General features: G+C 40.5%; 2 protein-coding genes across 2 annotated transcripts; one reads left to right on the top strand and one right to left on the bottom strand.

Moving 5' to 3' along the window:
• Window positions 1-2279: 2279 nt before the first annotated feature.
• LOC139569979 (adenosine kinase-like) lies at window positions 2280-6541 on the top strand. The gene has a single exon (XM_071391390.1). The coding sequence runs from the start codon at window positions 2945-2947 to the stop codon at window positions 4067-4069; it is 1125 nt and encodes a 374-aa protein (XP_071247491.1). The 5' UTR covers window positions 2280-2944; the 3' UTR covers window positions 4070-6541.
• A 4222-nt stretch (window positions 6542-10763) lies between these two features.
• On the bottom strand, window positions 10764-16421 carry LOC139569978 (CDGSH iron-sulfur domain-containing protein 1-like). Its single transcript, XM_071391388.1, has 3 exons — window positions 16184-16421; window positions 12881-13083; window positions 10764-12603 (listed from the first exon to the last, which is right to left on the bottom strand). The coding sequence occupies exons 1-3, from the start codon at window positions 16212-16214 to the stop codon at window positions 12514-12516; spliced, it is 324 nt and encodes a 107-aa protein (XP_071247489.1). The 5' UTR covers window positions 16215-16421; the 3' UTR covers window positions 10764-12513.
• Window positions 16422-24276: the final 7855 nt, after the last annotated feature.

Here is a 24276-nt window from a genome sequence, read left to right as displayed (position 1 = left end):
CTACCCCTGTTACATACCAAATGATGATGACGAGAAAGACTGTTGGGCAATGACCGACGGACTCTGCACAGTACGTTCAGGGAAATATGAGTGGATTCAGAAGTACAAATGGGACTATAAAATGGTTAGAGAAAAGCGGACCGTGGATGACATGAAAGAAAAGTTCCAGAATGCTGCAAAGGCTAAGATGTAATTTTTTAAAATCAAATTACATTTTATTTGTCACATGAATACAACAGGTGAAATGCTTACAGTGAAATGCTTTCTTACAAGCCCTTAACCAACAATACTTTAAGAAGTTAAGAAAAATGTTTATAGTAAAAACAAAATACAAAATAAAAGTAACAAATAATTAAACAGCAGCAGTAAAATAACAATAGCAATATGCACATGTAGGTAGAGTTAAAGTGACTATGCATAGATAATAAACAGAGAGTAGCAGCAGCATAGAAGCGGGGTCTGGGTAGCCCTTTGATTAGCTGTTCAGGAGTCTAATGGCTTGGAGGTAGAAGCAGTTAATCGCAAATCTAGAAGAGGAGTAGGAAGATCTGTAGGATGTAGTATCGTCTCTTATTGAGGAATCAGCAAAGTATTTAGCCAAACTGAAAGAGATTGCTTCGAAACCCAACCCACTCTCCAATGCAGAGTACATAGATCTGCTCGTCGAAGGTGAGCGGACAGAGGCCAAACCAGGCTTCTGGCTCGTACTCGGTCACTGGGAAATATAAAGGAGCCGGCAAGAATCATTTCAAAAGGTGGCCAACGGAGAAATCCTCTTACGAGGAGAGAGAAAGATATACACAGAAAAACAAGAGAGAATGGAAATAAAGGAATCAAAAGAATAAGAAGAACAGAGTGCTCACACATGTAGATATTGATTGTGTTGTGTGTGTTTGGTCCGTATTGGATGGCGCTGGTAAAGTAGTGTTTTTAGGATTACAAAAAGGCAGTCCAGTCAAATATAATTTACAACACAGGGTCATTACAGAGATTGATCCCCTCCGAAACAACTTAAAAGGTTGTGTCGTGTCTTTGGCATCATTAAAACTGAAGACTTATCAAATAACTCTCTGTAATTATTATTACGCGATTAAACTGATTAATCATGTAACTGTAATTAACTAGGAAGTCGGGGCACCAAGGAAAATATTCAGATTACAAAGTTATAATTTTCCTAATATAATTCTTCAGATATTTTAATATCTGACCAATTAGTCTTCAAATTAATGAATTATTATTTACCTCACGTTAGTCTCATTCCAAACGTCGTAAATTGTTGGTTATTTGCACGAACCCAGTCTTCACTATGAGTCATCTATACATCAATTGTCTTATATCCTTTATTTACGAAGTAATTCACAGAAATGCATAAACAAACAAGTAGATATGGTTACAAGGAAATGATAGGGGAATGTGTCCTAGTGGGCTAAACCGGCATGGCGGCTTGGTGGACAAAGGGACTGAGAAGGGCGCGAAAGATAAGAGACACTACAAAGTTGATAATTATAACAATTGAATGCTAATCCTTTGCACATGAACGATCACTCATTCAGGAATAATTGCAATCAATATATATATTTACGCTCAGTGTGTCGTCTTGATCGCTGTTGGAAAGTTTGTTTCTGTTCGAGAGTTTGTCCACTTTCTCTCTCTCTCTCTCGCTCTCTCTCTGCTGTGGTTAGAATGGATAGTTCAGAGTAACGTTCAGTGATGTTGTTATAGAATAGATGTTGCGGCGGTTGCCGGTCTTCGCGTTCAATGATACCGAATTCCTAGCTGCAGACTAGTAATTAGCATCAAAGATTTGTTCTTATTCTGTCGGTATCAATAGTCTAAGAGTAACCACGTGGTATGGTTAAAAGATTCAGCAATCTACTCAAACCTGTAAAAGGTTGCGTCAATCGAATCTGGTATCAGGATAAAATGTGATTCAGAGTCACCGAATATACTTTAAGTATTTTTATTTAACATAAGCGATAAATGGTAAATGCAATTTTCATATATACGGGTTGTATATACGGGAACTGACTGAAATAGAACAGACATCTTCTTTTATACTGTGACAGATGTAGTTCCAACTTTAGAGTTGGCCTGTCACAGTAGAGGCTTAGCGTGGTTTAAACTTGCTAGCCTATCGGTGGTGCCCAGACTGGTCCCAGCCCCACAGCACTCAGGATCCAGATATCCGGAAGTGTTTGTTGTGAAGCTTGAGCTGATTTGTCAGTGGCTACACTGCTCAGTTCCTGTTTTCTTGTTATTCAGCATTTTTCCATCTTGTCTCAACCTTGTGGTTTGCACAGTCGACACCCTAGATTACCAACAGCTTTTCTGCAGTCACGCTATGTTTTGTGATTAACATGTCCTATTTCTATAAGGCATATATTTTTGTTAAAAAGAGAACAAAACCATCCTTCACAAACCTTAGCTTATACTCAGGTTTATGGTCTCTCTTCAAAACCTCAGCCCTCTCGTGGTAATCGAGGTAAGCTGGTCTGAAGATAAATTCCCACGGTGGGGGTTTTATTCCGAGGAGCAGAAAGGGCCGGTCCCATGACGCCAGCTCAATGTCTGCGCTCCTGGGCGGGCCTCTGATTTAGTGAAACTCCAAAGGGAATTGGAGTTTCTTTCAGACAGTTGATAAATTACTTTGCTGGAAAATTATAAATCATTTAAATTGGGTTGAATACAAAAAGGGGAGAGTGTGACAGAACTTTTACACTTTGAAAAAGGTATGAAATTCCTTTTTTTGCTGACTTTGGCTGTTAAATAATGCCTGTAATGTTTTGCATTTGGGTACAAGATATGCGGAATCTATTCACAGATCATGTGTGACTTTCTATATGCTCTGAGATAATGTTCTGCAAAATATACTCAATAATAATGTTAAAATATTTTGATATCCCTATCTTTACTCAAGGAGGTTGCAGTGTGCTCCTTCAGAACCATGGCATCAGGTGAACCCAGAGCCAAGAAAATGAAGAAAACTCCAGAGAGGAACACTCCTAAGAGGAAAATTCCAGAGAGGAAAACCCTGACCAAACTCAGCCCTAATTCTCTGTTCGGGATGGGGAACCCCCTTCTAGACATCTCAGCCGTTGTGGACAAGGACTTCCTGGAAAAGTACAGTTTGAAGGCCAACGACCAGATTCTGGCGGAGGACAAGCACAAAGCATTGTTTGAAGAGATTTTCAAGTTCAAAGTAGAATATCATGCCGGAGGATCTACTCAGAATTCTATAAAGGTCGCCCAGTGGATGATCCAGGAGCCCCACAAGGTGTGTACATTCTTCGGCTGTATCGGGGAGGACAAGTTTGGGGAGATTCTGAAGCAGAAGGCAGAGGAGGTCCACGTGGACACCCACTACTATGAGCAGACAGAAGAGCCTACAGGGACCTGCGCCGTGTGCATCACCGGGGACAACAGGTCTATGGTGGCTAATCTAGCAGCAGCTAACTATTATAAGAAGGACAAACATCTGGACTTGAAGGAGAACTGGAAATTGGTGGAGAAAACCAAAGTATTTTATATCGCTGGCTTCTTCCTGACGGTGTCTCTGGAGTCCATACTGAAAGTAGCCAAACACGCATCTGAGACCAACAAGCTGTTCACTCTGAACCTCTCTGCTCCCTTCATCTGCCAGTACTTCAAAGATGCCCTCATGGAGGTCATGCCCTACGTAGACATGCTGTTCGGCAATGAGACAGAGGCAGCCACATTTTCAAAAGAGCAAGGCTTTGAGACAGAGGACATTAAGGAGAATGCTAAGAAGGCCCAGACTCTGCCCAGAGTCAACAAGAAGAGACCGAGAATTGTTGTCTTTACTCAGGGGAAGGACGAAACCATCATGACCAAAGGAGGTGACAAGTTGGAGACGTTCCAAGCTCTGCAGATTGAGCAGAAGGACATTGTGGACACAAATGGAGCCGGTGATGCCTTTGTAGGAGGATTCCTGTCAGAGTTGGTCCAGGATAAGACATTGGAACAATGTGTGAAAGCAGGACACTACGCTGCCAACGTCACCATTAGACAAACAGGATGCACCTTCCCTCACAAACCAGACTTCCACTGATGACCTTTAACCTTAACCTCTGACCTCTTACCCCTAAGCGATCCACCCTGACCCTCACCATCCCAACTAACTGAACCAGGGCCCCCCGTCCCTTTTTTATAATCATCCATCCATGCTTTCATCCAATCCATCCATCCGTCTATCTATTCATCCATCCATCCATCCGTCCATCCATTCATGCTTTCATCCCTCCTTCACTTGACTTTGTGCAACCAGACTTCTGTGCCTGTTCTTCTTGTCCTTCACTAGGTGGCTTGGGCCACACCGCCCGATCTGTTTTATACTGACGTTCTACTGCCTCCCTTACTGACTCGGCTCAAGTCAACTGCCCTTTGTAGACTCAGTTAGCCTGATGGCACTTACTTCCTGATTCCCACTTAAAGAGATGCTATAAAGGCGTTGTATCATTTCAGACTGTAGTTTAAAATGTAGTGCTCACGAGCCAAAACGGGTCCCTGAAAATTGTGCACAATTGTGTACAACGTCACCCATTTCGTGTGATATGTTACGTCTTGAATTTTCATTTTCTTTCTGCAATTCATATGGTATGTTACGAATTTGTAAGTGTTTAAGATCCCGTTCAATCTCTTCAACTGGAAGCATCTCAGTTAGGTGTCATGTTTACACACACAGCAGGTTGCTGTTGGAAACAGACCGTTGTCCAGTCTTCTCCATGGAGACCGAGCTAAAGCCAAGTTAGTGAGTCAGGTTAGGGAACGGGTTAGCGACACGGTTAAGGCTGGTTAGGGATGGGAGGAATACTGTCATTTGACAGAGGAGGTTTCTGTTGAGAAGGTTGAAGATCATTTCTAGAGAAGCAGCTGTATATAGATAGTAGAGACTAAATGCAACCGTTTTTATATGAATGTCAAGTCATTTCTGGGTAACAAATAAGTACCTTACTAGCTCGGTTTCCATCCAATTGGTGACAGATTTTCATGTGAATATTCTGCAGCATAAAGAAAATAAGTGCATTTTTCCACCAGTGGTGTGTTTCCACCAGAATGACTTGTTGCGGACAAAATCAGTGTGTGATGACATGCAGTGTTTCCCAACCCTGGTCCTTCAGTACCCCCAGAGTACCCACAACAGTACACGGGACCAGTCCTTCAGTACCCCCAACAGTACACATTTTCATTGTAGCACTGGACAAACACACCTCATTCAACTCATTAAGGCTTGATGATTAGTTGACAAGCAGAAACTGCTTGGGTTACAATAAAAATGTTTACTGTTGGGGATACTGGAGGACCAGTCCTGTTTCCTGTTGGGGATACTGAAGGACTGGTCCTGTTTCCTGTTGGGGATACTGGAGGACCGGTCCTGTTTCCTGTTGGGGATACTGGAGGACCAGTCCTGTTTCCTGTTGGGGATACTGGAGGACCAGTCCTGTTTACTTTTGGGGATACTGGAGGACCAGTCCTGTTTCCTGTTGGGGATACTGGAGGACCAGTCCTGTTTACTGTTGGGGGTACTGGAGGACCAGTCCTGTTTACTGTTGGGGGTACTGGAGGACCAGTCCTGTTTACTGTTGGGGTACTGGAGGACAAGGGTTGGGAAGCACTGACATAGTGTACACAAAATGTACTTTTTCACATAAGTTTTCATAAACCCAAATAAAAATCTAAAGTTCAATGTGTCCACTCTGGTCTTGGCACGTGCTCTCTAGCCAACAGCTGGCAGATATCATGTAGGTAGCCTACTCACATTGTGAGTTTATTATGGAAAATATTTGTATTTGTCAAATGGCAGTCAAGCGTCGATCATTATGTCACCAGAATAAAACCCTACTCCTCCATACTGCGTACGCTCAATAGCAATGTCAAAACAGTAGTAATATTCTCAGTGTGATTCAGTAGTAATTTTATTCCCTCATATTTGTGGCTCCCGAGTGGCACAGCGGTCTAAGGCACTGCATCTCAGTGCTAGAGGCGTCACTACAGACCCTGGTTCGATTACGGGCTGTATCACAACCGGCCGTAATCGGGAGTCCAATAAGGTGGCGCACAATTGGCCCAGTGTCATCCGGGACAGGGGAGGGCTTGGCCCGGGGTAGGCTGTCATTGTAAAATAAGAATTTGTTCTTAACTGACTTGCCTAGTTAAATAAAACAATATATATATTTGATAATGAATCTCTTAATTCAGTAATTATATTGGAATTGTGTTTCTAATTAATAGGAGAAAATGAATTAATAGTAAAAGCTTTAAAATGTTTTGAATGGAACAAGTGGCAGACATAGTTCTGAGATGAACATGTTGAACGTTGCAAATCAGGATGTCTTTTCTGTATGTTTCTGTAAAATATTTGGTTGTAGTAGATTTTTTTTTACAATTTTGAACATTGTTCCATTTGTTTATGATTTTACTTTTTTTATTTTTTTATTTTTTACATATTTTGTCTAACATCAATAAAACTGTATCAACATTGGACCAATAATCAACCAATAAATAACCTTTCTTCGAGCTTTACCTGCAACGCCGCCTCCAACTATATGTCCATCCAATTCCTCCTTCTAATTTGTGGTTTATTTGTGCTGTTAGAGTGAGCTGAGCCATCGAACAACAACAGTGTCAAATGAAAGCACTTTGGAATACATGACATTTGACAATGACATCAAATTTGATCGTAAGATTCCAGTTGTCCATTACTCTTGAGTATTTCATTAAATTTAACCAGAACTATAATAACAAGAACCAGAACTATAATAACAGAACTATAATAATCAGAACCAGAACTATAATAACCAGAACTAGAACTATAATAACTAGACCTATAATAACCAGAACTATAATAACCAGAACTATAATAACCAGAACTTGAACTATAATAACCAGAACCAGAACTAGAACTATAATAACCAGAACTATAATAACCAGAACTAGAACTATAACCAGAACTATAATAACCAGAACTAGAACTATAATAACCAGAACTAGAACTATAACCAGAACTATAATAACCAGAACTAGAACTATAATAACCAGAACTATAATAACCAGAACTAGAACTATAACCAGAACTATAATAACCAGAACTAGAACTATAATAACCAGAACTATAATAACCAGAACTAGAACAATAATAACCAGAACTATAATAACCAGAACTAGAACAATAATAACCAGAACTATAATAACCAGAACTAGAACTATAACCAGAACTATAATAACCAGAACTAGAACTATAATAACCAGAACTAGAACTATAACCAGAACTATAATAACCAGAACTAGAACTATAATAACCAGAACTATAATAACCAGAACTAGAACTATAACCAGAACTATAATAACCAGAACTAGAACTATAATAACCAGAACTATAATAACCAGAACTAGAACTATAACCAGAACTATAATAACCAGAACTAGAACTATAATAACCAGAACTAGAACTATAACCAGAACTATAATAACCAGAACTAGAACTATAATAACCAGAACTATAATAACCAGAACTAGAACTATAACCAGAACTATAATAACCAGAACTAGAACTATAATAACCAGAACTATAATAACCAGAACTAGAACAATAATAACCAGAACTATAATAACCAGAACTAGAACAATAATAACCAGAACTATAATAACCAGAACTAGAACTATAACCAGAACTATAATAACCAGAACTAGAACTATAATAACCAGAACTAGAACTATAACCAGAACTATAATAACCAGAACTAGAACTATAATAACCAGAACTATAATAACCAGAACTAGAACTATAACCAGAACTATAATAACCAGAACTAGAACTATAATAACCAGAACTATAATAACCAGAACTAGAACTATAATAACCAGAACTATAATAACCAGAACTAGAACTATAATAACCAGAACTATAATAACCAGAACTAGAACTATAATAACCAGAACTAGAACTATAATAACCAGAACTAGAACAGCCTTTCCCAAAGAGAGACTGGACAGTAGAATGACTCATGGACATTAATTGCGGCCGTAATTGTTCCATTAAATGTAAATATGCAATACAAAATGAAGCAAACGTGGTTACAGTATAGATACACTTATCATCCATTATGTAACACACTTTGTCCGGCTATAATTAACAACTATCAATCACTCACAAGAATATCATTAGTGGTACTCAGCAGGTCTGTACCAAAGGACAGGGTGCATCTCAATGAGCCTCCATGTGGTTAAAAGTGGAGCCGTATAGACTACTAGTGTGTTATTAGCAGTATTCAGGACGAAGAGAGAATGTCCATAGATGGACTGGAGAGAGTAACTATGCCTATAAGCTTAGTAGAATCTAAAAGTCCAAAGAGCAGCACTTTACCCAGATACCACTGGAAATACATAAGTCACTAAATCGATTCAACTAGAGTTCAAAGTTCATAAGAAAACAAAAAACGATTTACGTGGACAGACAATGTCAATTGTCAACGATCCATCTCTAAATCCTGTCCGACTATAGAAACATAAAAATGTGTCACATGCTACATCCTTAGCAGCAGGTAAATACTTCGTTCTGCTTTGTCACCGGATCTAGACAGTTCTGCTTCCTGATTTTTGAGAATTGAGAGCTCTTAGAAGACAGTAAAACACAATTCCACCATTGTGGTGATAAGATCACGCCAAAGGCATTTACAGATATCGTATCTATGGCTCTGTCCTTAACCGCCTAGAGTCGATGTCCACGCACTCCGATATACGGCCTGCCCGGTCAAGGAATTGTGCCCTGTGTGGAAAAATCTGTCACAAACAGTGACATACACTCTGATGACCTAAAATGATCAATCCCATGTTGGTCTTTCAGTCAGGTCTGTGCAGTTGGCTAACAGTAAACTTACTATTGAAATAATAGATAAATGACCCTGTCAACCGAGTCAGAAATTCACAGGTTTCTGATTTCCCCCCTGAAAAAAATCTGATTTTCACACTCAGTCACACTTTTTCAATAGAAAGACAGAAAAACAACATCATTGTCCACAACAATGCTTAAACCACATCAGCAGACCACGTTTGAGGTCTGGGCAAAAACCTAAGACATTTAGATTTTTGAGTGTAGTTACCCTTTAATTCAAGTTTCAAGTTGTATTAGTCATATGTACGGGATATGCATGGTATACATTGTCCAGCGAAATGCTTACTTGCAGGTTCCTTGTCGACAACGCAATGACGTTGTGACTTTTGGCTAATTAATATTCAAGATCATTTACTGATGAATTACTAGAATAATTAATTGATCTGATTTAGGTAGCCTAATGGTTAGAGCTTTGGACCAGTAACCGAAAGGTTGCTAGATCGAATCCCCGAGCTGACAAGGTAAAAATCTGTCGTTCCCCGGTAGGCGATCATTATAAATAAGAATGTGTTCTTAACTGACTTGCCTAGTTAAACAAAAGGTTAAACAAAAAAATGTAATATTTGGTTATCCTATCTAAATGAATCTAAGAGGGGCACCATTAAAGGTTGGATATACAGACCCTTGAATTAACACCATCTGTAGTTATCATTAACCGTTATACCATTAATTATATTTCAACTTCCACCAACTGTAAAAAAAATAAAAAATAAAATAAAAAAGACAGTGTTCAGATTTACCCATGCATGCCATGCCCAAAATCGCACACACACAGAAATAGAGAGATTTAAAAGTGAATCAATAAGTTTCAAATCATAGGTCAAAAGAAATTGTTGCTGTCCTTGGTTTTGAAACTGGTCGTCAAGGCAAGACTCCACTTTCACATCTATTTCCATTGTAATGATTGTAGGCTACCAAGGCATACCTAATAAAGTGCAACACATTTGAACGAATTTGATCCAGGTCTGCATCACCTTTTGCCTACACATCAGCCAGAGATGGAGTAGTGAATGAGAACACCTTTTGCCTACACATCAGCCAGAGATGGAGTTGTGAATGAGAACACCCTTTTGCCTACACATCGGCCAGAGATGGAGTTGTGAATGAGCACACCTTTTGCCTACACATCGGCCAGAGATGGAGTTGTGAATGAGCACACCTTTTGCCTACACATCGGCCAGAGATGGAGTTGTGAATGAGCACACCTTTTGCCTACACATCAGCCAGAGATGGAGTAGTGAATGAGAACACCTTTTGCCTACACATCAGCCAGAGATGGAGTAGTGAATGAGAACACCTTTTTGCCTACACATCAGCCAGAGATGGAGTAGTGAATGAGAACACCTTTTGCCTACACATCACCAGAGATGGAGTTGTGAATGAGCACACCTTTTGCCTACACATCAGCCAGAGATGGAGTTGTGAATGAGAACACCTTTTGCCTACACATCACCAGAGATGGAGTTGTGAATGAGAACACCTTTTGCCTACACATCAGCCAGAGATGGAGTTGTGAATGAGCACACCTTTTGCCTACACATCAGCCAGAGATGGAGTTGTGAATGAGCACACCCTTTTGCCTACACATCAGCCAGAGATGGAGTAGTGAATGAGAACACCCTTTTGCCTACACATCACCAGAGATGGAGTTGTGAATGAGCACACCCTTTTGCCTACACATCAGCCAGAGATGGAGTTGTGAATGAGCACACCTTTTGGGGAGAGGAATATGCTTCATATTCTTTCCATTAAATCCCTTTGATTGAACCTTTCAATTAAAATCAATCTAATACATTACTTTGGTGTGAAGTGGCTCACAGCATTTGGAAAATAACACACTGTCTAGAGCACTAGATGAACATCGATATTGGTTTTTTATTGATAGATAAGTGATGGATTTGGATGAAATCACATATTGTGGAAATCAGAGGTCACACAGACAGTACACACTACCTACACATTCTTACCCCCACCGGGTGCACATTTTGTTTTTTGCCCTGGCACTACACAGCTTATTCAAATAATCTAAGCTTGATGTTAAGTTCATTATTTGATTCAGCTGTGCAATGCTAGGGCAAAAAACAAAATGTGCACCCCTTGGGTGTGAATGAATAAGCTGGTTGGCAGAAGTGCTGCATGAAAAGTTCAGATTCAGCTACTAAACGTGTTTAGTACAGGGCTGTGTTCAGTAGGGTAAACCGTAGCGAAACCTTTTTAAAAACGGAGTATTTATCATGTTCAAGTCGGCTACCTCCTAGTTTCACTACATTCCACAAATGTTTCTTGCCTACTGAACACAACCCAGGAATCCAATTGGTATGTAGTATAGAACAAGTTTAGACTTTTTGCGTCAACATTAACACACTTTGGGCAACAAAGCAATCCTTCCCAATGATTCATCTCCAACTAAGAAACCTGCAGAACCTTTATCTCCCAAATCCATTGAAAATTGAAACCATTTACACAATTTGATTTCACAAGTTGAATCAAAAACAATCAAATCAAACCTCACCGTTTCCCTGACAACGCTTCAGTAGGACCAGACGTTTTTCCTAACCACATGACCTGACCATGGAAAAACTCTGGGCCCTAGTTATGATTATATGGACTACAACTATGTAAAGTACCTAGTTATGGCTTCCAATAAAAAGGTCCAGAGATATCCCTGATCAGGTCCCGTGGTCAGGAAAAACTCCTGAGTATCAACCATACAGAATGATAGAGGACTCTTGTATTCCAAAAGCCTGTTTAAGCATGGGCAGCGCCATTGAGGACTTTCACCATTTTGGAGTAGTCGACTTCCTATGGGTTAAGGAAGGATCACATAATTCCATCCAAGTCATGAGGATGGATCAGCCAATGAATTATACTCGGGAGTAAACATTCCAGAATTGCAGGTGGCAGTAAAATCACCAACCTGGACTTTATTATACCTGTTCAAACAACACCCTCCAGATGGGACTATCAGTTTCAGTTTCAGTTTGTTTACTAACTCATAGAAGTAGTAGAAGAAGAAAATTAACTACTTCAAAATGGAGATGGCCTCAATGGCGCTGCCCATGCTTAAACACAGACGCCATAATGGGACGGATACAGCGTTGTGATGTCGATACATCTCTCGATACATCTCTATGGTATATAAAATAAAAAAGGAAGGCAGACATTGATCAAACATACAAGCAAGTCTTTGCATTCTGAAAATCACATAACGCACAGAGGCCAAAGCTCAATTAAATAAACACAACCAGCCCTGCACTTTATATTACAGTACATTCACAGCCCTGTTTCCTCGATAATCACACTGAAATTATCTACCATCATTCTAGGTATTATTACAAGTCATTTCAACAATATTGTATAACTGTTTGGTCCTGTGATAAGTGTTGCTTCGATCAATCAATAAATTACAACCAAAAAAAGTGATTATTTGGTTATTAACATAGAGTAACGTAATGACTGTTCCCGTTTAATTTCAGAGTAAATACCAAGTGTACACGTGTCAAGTAAACCTCTGCCATCCTTTCTGTAGTGAAGAGCACTTGTTGGCGTCCGTATGTTAGCAGCGGCAGTCATGGAATCAAATGGATGGATGATTGATTGATTGTTCAGGCCTCCTTTCGCTTCATGATGAGGGGACCGACGTTATCCCCCGTCTCCTCGTTATGTTTAGCATGAGCGCCATCGCAGTAGGGAAACTAGGGCCAGAGAAGTTGTTAGAATACACTAAATACATCTTAAAATTCCTTGCCTTGTTCCTGCTCAAAAATGCAAGTAATAACTACTAGCCTTACTAGCCTACAGTCTGTTTTAATTGGCTGATTCCTCACAACCGCATCTTGCAATGCCGTGTCTATGTATTTCTAGTGGTTAAGACATGACTCATGTATAGGAGCCAAGTCTTAATACTTCTCTCTGCTTAATTTCCATCAAACCTAAATCAAACAGAGAGTATCAGATCGACAGCGAGCCTACCTTCTTGGACCTCCAACACCTGCAGTACACCGCCTTGTCCCCGAGATCTTCCATGTCAAAAGCATGCACCACTTTGGGGTCGTCTTTCTGCAGGTCCAGGTTGACCTTGGGCTTGACCCCTGACCCCTTGGAGAAGTACTGGAAGAGGAGGATGCCCGCAGCTGTAGCACCTGCAGTCACGCCGATGGCTGCCACCAATTCAGCTGTAAATCAAAAAACAGAAACTTAAGACAGGCTGCTTTGCGTGATGTTTTGGTGTATCTACCTGTTTGTACCATGTTTTGTGTTGCTACCATGTTGTTCTGCTGCCTTGTTGTGTTACTACCGTGTTGTTGTCATGTGTTGCTGCCATGCTGTATGGTTGTCTTAGGTCTCTCTTTTTGTAGTGTTGTGTGGTCTCTCTTGTCGTGATGTGTGTTTTGTCCTACATTTTTAATCCCAGCCCATCCCACGGGAGGCCTTTTGGTTGGCCGTCATTGTAAATAATAATTTGTTCTTAACTGACTTGCCTAGTTAAATAAATGTTAAAAAAAATATACTTAAGACTCTGATCCAGTATCTAGTTTAGGTAGGGCTCCAACCACACTTTAATAAGAAGAATACATTCTAATGTATTGCATTGCCTCTGTAAAGAATCCATACCGTGCAGTTGTCACATTTTGTTGCTTTAACGTTGATACATTTAATGGAATGGAATGGTGGCTGCTTGCCAGAAGATACCCGCCCTTCCGTTATGCTTGTTTACACGGAGATGCACGGAGGTCGGAACGCAATCATTAGGACACTGTGGAGCCGGTGTGAGATAGGGGATGAAAAACACCTCAATGCAGGGATGGGACATGCCATTGTACTCCACATTTTATCTTTATCCACACTGATACATCGAGAAGATTGAAATACTGCTAGTTTTCCTGGAAAACTGCCCTTTTCATCCTCATGCTAGTTACCAGTAGCCACCGCAGCCATTTTGGAATGGCAGGGTCAGCCAATCAGCTCCTTTGTTCAACGCAATGTGCCATTCCATAATGGCTGCTGTGGCTACTGGTATTTTTATTTTATTACCAATTTTTCTCCCCAATTTCGTGACATCCAATTGGTAGTTACAGTCTTGTCCCATTGCTGCAACTCACGTACAGACTCGGGAGAGGTGAATGTCGAGAGACACGCGTCCACCGAAACACGACCCTGCCTAGCCGCACTGCTTCTTGACACACTGCTCGCTTAACTCGGAAGCCAGCTGCTAGAGCTCGATGGGACAAGGACATCCCGGCCGGTCAAACCCTCCCCTAACCCGGATGACGCTGGGCCAATTGTGCACCGCCTCATGGGTCTCCCGGTTGCGACACAGGCTGGGATCGAACCCGGGTCTGTAGTGACGCCTCAAGCACTGCAATGCAGTGTCTTAGACCGCTGCGCCACTCGGGAGGCAGGCTCCTGGTATTATTGACAGTATTTCAATCTGAAATGCATCTGAAATGTATTGGGAGGTTCAGAAGATGACGTGGTAAGATCTTCTGTGTAGAAGTTATATTTCCCCCCAGTCTGATTTATTGCCTGGTCTTGTGCACTCAGTTGTAATGAGTTGTCGGCACAGTAGAGTGTGTATGTATATGTTCCTGAGAGTCTTACCTTTCAGTTATGGGGTCATAATATTTTGTAGCATAAACCATTCAAAAGAGACACATTTGTTGGAAGAAAACAGAAACAGCTCTGTTTATTACAACCACATATAAAAGCTACAGGATACAGGCATGAGCCCGGTTCTATGAACCATGCACACATTTTCTCTCGCGACCCCATTTAAAATCAAGTCACGACCCATAGTTTGGGAAACCCTGCCTTACAGAGAAATACTTTTCTCGGCCTCATATGAACCCCTTTTTCTATAACGTTATCGAGCGAAATTAAGAAGGAATGTCGACGTAACCCGTAGCGACATGAAATGCTAAATGTTGCAGGAGAAAAGATAATTCGCCACATCATTTTCCATCAATGGATGTCGATTTAACCGTAATCCTTTTTGCGCATAAGTATAATTACATCCTACAGGAGAGTTTTAGTGATGAGTTTGGGTCTCAGGACAGAGGATCTCGAAATCTCAGGTCAGATTTTGGGAAACCCTGAGATAGCCTACAATAGTATAGGCAAGGTGTTAACTAAACTGAAACATGTACCAAATTGACAGACTCATTTATTCAACCTGAATAGCAAGGCGATTTCGAGGTAAGAAGTGCTTGTATTGCCTAATAGCCTATAAATTAACGCTGGAATAGCCTACTGATGATGGGGTCTTAATTTCAATCATTGAATCAAATATGAATATGAACTGAATAAACTTGTCAACAGCCTGTGTTTGGCTTTTTACTTTAGCCTAATCTGACTGACTTTTTTCTGTCAATCTAATGCAACCATTTTAACAGCTGATCGGCAAATTGCAATAGAGGCGAGCTGTGACCATGATCACAATTGATAACTTCCAATTGAATGAACTAAACTTGGGCATTAATAATCGCATAATAACAGAAGGCTACAACAGCAATAAGCAATAAACTGAAGTTATAGGCTAATTATTAAATCCTTTGCCAGCTCCAGGTAGGATACACAAGCGCCAAAAATTGATTTGCAATGTATGACTCTGGTGACTTCGCCATTCCAACATATTTATTGTATCAAATGCAGGCTATTATAGCCTAGAATGGCATCGAAATTAATGTGATGGCCAGATGCAAATGTATCATTGCCCTTATTTAATGTCCGTTTCATTGTGAACTTTTCCCCATAATAGAAGCACAAGAGGGAGTTCCATAACTTCCACCTCAAATATCCAATGGCGCAGCAAAACCCTTAACTCGCTTGATACGGTTTTCCATAAACAAAGTCGAAATAAAATAATAATTTAGTTAAAACCACCTCTTCCGAGCGAGTTCATCGAGAGTAAATTTTAACAGTTTTCCAGAGCGTTTTGTCGCAGTTATTTCTTGACACGCATCAGTTCTAGCGCTTTAATATTTTTTTTATGGGAAAAGGGTTGTGTGAACTCTTTAGTAACTGCCTGGCTAGCCAAAACAGGAGGCAACAAGTCAAGGTCGCAGTCTTACGAAATGATCTATCTATCTATTATGCCATCGTCAAAACATTTACAGATTACATTAACCAATGTCATAAACTAGCTCAAATTTTTCTGAAATATTGCTAAATAACAACAGTTTTCGTAGCTAAGTACGTAACGTTAGCTAGCTAGCTGTGAAGCTAGCTAATATAAGCTAGCTTCAACTTGTTTGCTAGTTAGCATGGCATATTTACCTTTTGACAGGGAAACGTTGTTGGAACTCATGGCTTGCAACTATACGATTGATCAAAGGCAGTTTTGTGGAGAAGGTGTAGCAAACTATCGGTATGGCTCAAATCCTGCGTAGTAAATGGCACATATTTTAGATTAGTTAGAAAATGTGAACACGCAGCTAACTATATTAGCGTTATGGCAGCAACATTAGTGTCCCAGCAGCAACATTAAGAATACCGGCTTTCCGTTTTTGCCTTCAAAATAAAAGTCTGTGGTAAAACGCTATGTGTATGAGACGAAATCAATCATTTCTGCAGCTTTGCATAGTGCATAATGTCAAAATAATGTCACAAAATTATAAGTACATCAGGGGAAGAATCTAAGTTAAAGAAAATTGCTACTTTATACAAAATATATAATATTATAAAAGGTGGAGCACATTGAGAAATGGTGCTTAAAATTTATGTTAAAAAAAACAATATTCTACAGACCCTATTGATCTAGTGCTAGAGCAAGCACCTGGATGATCACCAAGACTCTTGGAAGAAGGTTCTATGTGAAGATGATTCAAAAGTATAACTTTTTGGATGACATGGGTCACATTATTGGCGAAAACCAAACACTGCATTCCAGAGTAAGAACTTCATAACAACGGTCAATCATGGTGGTGGTAGCGTGATGGTTTGGGGATGCTTTGCTGTCTCAGGACCTGGACAACTTGCCTTAATAGAAGGAACCATGAATTCTGCTCTGTATCAAATAATTCTACAGGAGAATGTCAGGCCATCTGTCTGTGAGCTGAAACTGAAGTGCAGCTGAGTCATGCAGCAAGACAATGATCCCAAACACACAATCAAGTCTAAATTAACATTTTTAAAAAAGCAACACATTTGAAGTTTTGTAATGACCTAGTCAAAGTCCAGACCTAATCCCAATTGAGATGTTGTGGCAGGACTTAAAACGAGTAGTTCATGCTTGAAAACCCACAAATGTCGCTGAGTTACAGCAATTCTGCATTGAAGAGTGGGCCAAAATCCCTCCACAGCGACGTGAGAGACTGATCAACAACTACAGGAAGCGTTTGGTTGGAGTCATTGCAGCTAAAGGTGGCACAACCAGTTATCGAGTGTAAAGCGAGCAATTACTTTTTCACACAGGGGCATTGGGTGTTGCATAACTTTGTTCATGAAATAAGTATGTAATTGTTGTGTTATTTGTTCACTCAGGTTTCCTTTATCTACTGTAGTATTAGGTTTTGGTTGAAGATCTGATAACATTCAGTGTCAAAAATATGCATTAGAGAAAATTTAGAAAGTGGCAAATACTTGTTCACAGCACTGCATGGGTTTTAAATATGATCATATATTTTTAAATCACATTATTTGATATATATGGATATATATAACTTTTATGTATGGGAGTCTCTGAATACCAGAAGGGCCCAGCATTGGCAACTTAAAAAAATAAATAAAAAGCAGTACCTCAGCTCCTGTATTAATTAGAGATCCAACAATTTTGCAGACCCTCTCTCTGTACTGGCTGTATACTCGTGCTCCCGAGTGGCACAGCGGTCTAAGGCGCTGCATCTTAGTGCAAGAGGCATCACTACAGTCCCTGGTTTGAATCCAGGCTGTATTACACCCGGCCGTGACTGGGAGTCCCATAGGGCGACACACATTTGGCCCAGTGTCATCCGGGGTAGGCCGTCATCGTAAATAATAATTTGTTCTTAACTGACTTGCCTAGTTAAATAAAGGTTCAATTGTGTTTTCATGTTCACAGGGCTGAGAATGAGACCCTGGTCTCAATAGTGAGCCCCTGTCTAAATTAAAGTTTAAAAAAATATTAAAAAATATATATATACTGTATATACAGTTGAAGTTGGAAGTTTACATACACTTAGGTTGGAGTCATTAAAACACGTTTTTCAACCACTCCACAAATGTCTTGTTAACAAACTATAGTTTTGGCAAGTAGGTTAGGACATCTACTATGTGCATGACACAAGTAATTTTTCCAACAATTGTTTACAGACAGATTATTTCACTTATAATTCACTGTATTACAATTCCAGTGGGTCAGAAGTTTACATACACTAAGTTGACTGTGCCTTTAAAAAGCTTGGAAAATTCCAGAAAATTATGTCATGGCTTTAGAAGCTTCTGATAGGCTAATTGACATAATTTGAGTCAATTAGAGGTGTACCTGTGGATGTATTTCAAGGCCTACCTTCAAACTCAGTGCCTCTTTGCTTGACATAATGGGAAAATCAAAAGAAATCAGCCAAGACCTCAGAAAAAAAATTGTAGACCTCCACAAGTCTGGTCCAACGCTTGAAGGTACCATGTTCATCTGTACAAACAATAGTACGCAAGTATAAACACCATGGGACCACGCAGCCATCATACCGCTCAGGAAGGAGACGTGTTCTGTCTCCTAGAGATGCAAATCAATCCCAGAACAACAGCAAAGGACCTTGTGAAGATGCTGGAGGAAACAGGTACAAAAGTATCTATATCCACAGTAAAACAAGTCCTATATCGAAATAACCTGAAAGGCCGCTCAGCAAGGAAGAAGTCACTGCTCCAAAAAGAAATTAAAGCTGAAATAAATAATTCTCTGTAATATTATCATGACATTTCACATTCTTAAAATAAAGTGGTGATCCTAACTGACCTAAAACAGGGAATTTTTACTTGGATTAAATGTCAGGAATTGTGAAAAACTGAGTTTAAATGTATTTGGCTAAGGTGTATGTACACTTCAACTGTGTGTATATATACTGTGTGTATATATACTGTATATATATATATATATGGAATACATATTGGCTTATACAGCACAAACTATTCTGGGTGCCACAGTTAAAGTATTATAGGGAATACTCAGTAGGGTCTGTAGAATGGATACAGTATATGAGGCTCTGAATAATATGGAGTGTTGCTGGCTTTTTTCTCCACCCATTCCATTGGCCACAATGCAATACACTGCAGGCCTAGTTGTTTTCATATTGGCTTATATAGAAAGAAACTATTTCATGTGTAGAGGCAAAAGTGTGGCTGGGAGTCCTCAGTACGTTCTGTAGAAACCACTTTCAAATGACCCGGTGCTATCCATGGTTCTGAAGTCAATGCCTATACGGTGTATTCGGAAAGTATTCAGACCCCTTCACTTTTCCCACATTGTTACGTTACAGCCTTATTCTAAAATGGATTGAAATCATTCCCCCCCTCCCTCATCAACCTACACACAATACCCCATAATGACAAAGCAAAAACAGGTTTTTAGAAATGTTATCAAATTTATTTAAAAAATATATATATATTACGTAAGTATTCAGACCCTTTACTCAATACTTTGTTGAAGCACCTTTGGCAGTGATTACAGCCTCGAGTGTTCTTGGGTATGACACTACAAGCTTGCCTCACCTGTATTTGGAGTTTCTCCCATTCTTCTCTGCAGATCCTTTCAAGCTCTGTCAGGTTGGATGGGGAGTGTCGCTGCACAGCCATTTTCAGGTCTCTCCAGAGATGTTCGATCGGGTTCAAGTACGGGCTTTGTTTGGGCCAGTCAAGGACATTCAGAGACTAGTCCCGAAGCCACTCTTGCATTGTCTTGGCTGTGTGCTTAGGGTCATTGTCCTGTTGGAAGGTGAACCTTCGCCCCAGTCTGAGGTCCTAAGCACTCTGGAGCAGGTTTTCATCAAGGATCTCTCTGTAATTTGCTCCGTTCAACTTTCCCTCGATCCTGTAACATGCTGCCACCACTATGCTTCACCGTAGGGATGGTGATGAACGGTGCCTGGTTTTCTCCAGACGTAATGCTTGGCATTCAGGCCAGAGAGTTTATTTGTGGTTTCATCAGACCAGAGAATCTTGTTTCTCATGGTCTGAGAGTCCTTTAGGTGCCTTTTGGCAAACTCCAAGTGGGCTGTCATGTGCCTTTTACTGAGGAGTGGCTTCCGTCTGGCCACTCTACCATAAAGGCCTGATTGGTGGAGTGCTGCAGAGGTGGTTGTCCTTCCGGAAGGTTCTCCCATCTCCACAGAGGAACTCTGGAGCTCTGTCAGAGTGACTATAGGGTTCTTTGTCACCTTCCTGACAAAGGCCCTTCTCCCCGGTTGCTCAGTTTGGCCGGGTGGCCAGCTGTAGGAAGAGTCTTGGTAGTTTCAAACTTCTTCCATTTAAGAATGATGGAGGCCAGGGGCCTCCTGAGTGGCGCAGCGGTCTACGGCACTGCATTGCAGTGTTACTACAGCCTGGGGTTTGATCCCAGGCTGTAGTGGGGCTGTGTCACAACTGGCCATGACTGGGAGTCCCATATGGCGGCACACAATTAGCCCAGCGTCGTCCGGGTTAGGGGAGGGTTTGACCGGGGGGGGCTTTACTTGGTTCATCGTGCTCTAGCGACTCCATGTGGTGGGCTGGGTGCCTGCAGGCTGACCTCGGTTGTCAGTTGAACTGTGTTTCCGCCAACACATTGGAGTCGGAGGATGGAGGTCACTGTGTTCTTGGGGACCTTCAATGCTGCAGAAATGTTTTGGTACCCTTCCCCAGATCTGTGCCTCGACACAATCCTGTCTCAGAGATCTACGGACAATTCCGTCAACCTCATGGCTTGGTTTTTGCTCTGACATGCAATGTCAACTGTGGGAGCTCATATAGACAGGTGTGTGTCTCTCCAAATCATGTCCAGCCAATTGAATTTACCACAGGTGGACTCCAATCAGGTTGTAAAAACATCTCACGGATAGTCAATGGAAACAGGATGCACTTGAGCTCAATTTCGAAATCTCATAGCAAAGGGTCTGAATACTTATGTAAATAAGATATTTCTGTTTTTTAACTATTTCTAAAAACCTGTTTTCGCTTTGTCATTATGGGTTATTGTGTGTAGATTGACGAGGGAAAAAATGTATTTAATACATTGTAGAATAAGGCTGTAACGTAGCAAAATGTGGAAAAAGTCAAGGGGTCTGAATACTTTCCGAATGCACAGTATATATGACAGCACACTACCATAGGAATCTTCAAAACACAGGATGTAAGAGAATACAAATTATTTTATTAGAAGTAAACGGCAGTAGTCTGGAAGATATTTGGAGCACATTTGACAAACGGACCCAGCAACACTGTCACCAAAACAAACATGTTCAGAAACTTGTCTCTGAGACATGCTTCAGTTCTGCTGGTTGTTGTGACAATGGTCCCAATTGCTTCATGATCTGACAGCACCCTTTGAGAGATGAACATACACTACCGGTCAAAAGTTTTAGAACACCTACTCATTCAAAGGTTTTTCTTTATCCAAGAAGGAGAGTGATAGAGTGCTGCATCAGATGACCTGGCCTCCACAATCCCCCGACCTCAACCAAATTGAGATGGTTTGGGATGAGTCGAGACCGCAGAGTGAAGGAAAAGCAACCAACAAGTGCTCAGCATATGTGGGAACTCCTTCAAGACTGTTGGAAAATCATTCCAGGTGAAGCTGGTTGAGAGAATGCCAAGAGTGTGCAAAGCTGTCATCAAGGCAAAGGGTGGCTACTTTGAAGAATCTCAAATATAAAATGTATTTGGATTTGTTTAACACTTTTTTGGTTACTACATGATTCCATATGTGTTATTTCATAATCTACAATGTAGAAAATAGTAAAAATAAAGAAAAACCCTTCAATGAGTAGGTGTTCAAAAACATTTGACCGGTAGTGTATATTTTGGTGATGACCTGAAAATAGAACAGACATTATTATATAATGCTGTGCATACAGTCCAGGCAATTATGGCTATGTAGGATGGGGCTTAGGCTACCAAAGAAATGCAATAATCAGTTGCATAGAGTAATGGGCCAGATCACCAGCAGTCCTACATTTGCTGCTATAATTTTCAGGGGAAATCAAACAAAATGCAGAATAAAGACACACTCGAGGAAAAGGTATAACTCATTTATTGTTGGATTATTTTGTATTTCCCTTGTGAAATTAGTAAAGTTTCAAATGACTCCCAAGATTTACTGGGTTAAATTGTAAGGTTGCAACCCTTTTCAACACAGCTGATTCAAATAAACAAAGCTTGATGATGAGTTGGCTATTTGAATCAGCTGTGTAGTGCTAGGGCAAAAACAAAACGTGCATCCAGGGGGTGCCCTCAGACTGAGTTTGGGAAACCTTAGTGGGCTGATGTGTAATTCTCTCTGATTTACACATTTTCTGAATGTAAAGTTGTGTTGCTATCTTTCCTACTATACTTTAACTATCAAAAGTAGTGTAACGACCCTGGGTTTATAAGCACGGATATTGATTCTGCCGCATGAGCATGCTTTTGGGGGCACAGTCGATAGCGCGCTGGACTTCGGGCTAGAAGGTCGAGGGTTCGAGGCCTACTCCGTGCCAGTTTCATTACAGCAGGAAGTATCCCTTAACTGTCTAAATATAAAACTGGTAACTAAATCAAGCCAAATTATTGAGTTAATATAATCTGTTTTCATTAAATTAGTCTAAACAAAGTATTTAAAATGACAAATTATATTCTAATGTGTCATAATTATATTATAATTGTGTTGACATTTAAGATGAAATAATTGTATAAGATTAAATGTTTGTATGAAATATAATCCTATATTCTTACAATAATTGTTTGATTAATTACCAGCCTCTTTTTTTCACGGTTCCCGAAAGGGCGATATTTCATTGGGGGCGGGAGTAGAGAACCTAGACGTAGATGTTTGGTATCTACGGTAACATGTTTGACATGGTAAAAGATGCAAGATCACCTGATCTGCAGGTTTATTCTTGTGGGTTTTTGGTTGCAAGTTTGTTTTAACACACAGGTGCATGTAATAAATCTCCCGTTAGTAGTGTTTGAAGAAATCTAGAGCTAGCCTGTTGCTGCGTGATAAGTTCTTCCTGTTGGTTGCTTCCTGTTGACTCATGGAATGACATCTTCTGTTGTAGCGTTGCATTGACCAACTGAAGTAGAGAAGAGATTCAGCAACTCTTGGCGGACAATGGAATGAAATAAAAAAAGATTCTTTGTTAAAAGCAAAACGTTTTGGCTTTTGGCCTTTTTTCAACTGGCCAACTCACAGAGCAAGACGAGAACGTCAAATACCGAATTGAGGCTGAATTGAGAATAAAAATAGGACACTTTCTGGATATCTGTCCTCTAATCTCTTCAGACACCTATCCAACATAGCACAACACATTTCGGGAATCCTCAAGGTGTTTCCTATAATCACACAAAATAATGCTATCATATTCACAGGAGGCACGACACACCTATTTGTGTACACGGAGTCACAATCCATATTATCAGTTTGCATTTGGTAGACTGGGACAGCAGCTTACATAAACTGGGATACCATTATTATAGTCCTAATTGTACCCCAATTCAATACCAGTTTGTGTGATTAGGAAACATCTGAGGATTTCAGAAGTGCATCATGTGTTGGGCTGATATGTTGGATAGATGTCACTCAGAAGACAGAGATGCACTAGTAACAGTACTACAAGAACCAGAGCCCTGCGTAAACTATTCAGAAATAAACCCACCAGGTTTAAGCTGTCCCAGTTTGTGATGTCCCACTCTTTCTGAATTCACTTGTACAAAAACGTAAAACTACATTTCCCCAAAATCAACATACTTCTCGAAGACTACAAAACAGAAGTGTAGAAATACAGAAGCAAGAAACTGTATTTTTTGATACTCTGAGAAGAAATGTGATTATGCTTATAGGTTGCAACCAACACCTAATATCTCCACAAATGTTTTCCCATTTGAAAAAACCCCCCTCTCCCTGACAGCATCAAGAATCACCAAACCCCTCCCTCTCCCTGACAGCATCAACAATCACAAACCCCCCTCTCCCTGACAGCATCAACAATCACCAAACCCCCCCTCTCCCTGACAGCATCAAGAATCACCAAACCCCTCCCTCTCCCTGACAGCATCAACAATCACAAACCCCCCTCTCCCTGACAACATCAACAATCACCAAACCCCCCCTCTCCCTGACAGCATCAAGAATCACCAAACCCCTCCCTCTCCCTGACAGCATCAACAATCACAAACCCCCCTCTCCCTGACAACATCAAGAATCACCAAACCCCCCCCCCCCC

This window comes from Salvelinus alpinus, chromosome 3 (assembly GCF_045679555.1).
Source record: "Salvelinus alpinus chromosome 3, SLU_Salpinus.1, whole genome shotgun sequence".
NCBI lineage: Eukaryota > Metazoa > Chordata > Actinopteri > Salmoniformes > Salmonidae > Salvelinus > Salvelinus alpinus.
This window is presented reverse-complemented; position numbering and strand designations above follow the sequence as displayed.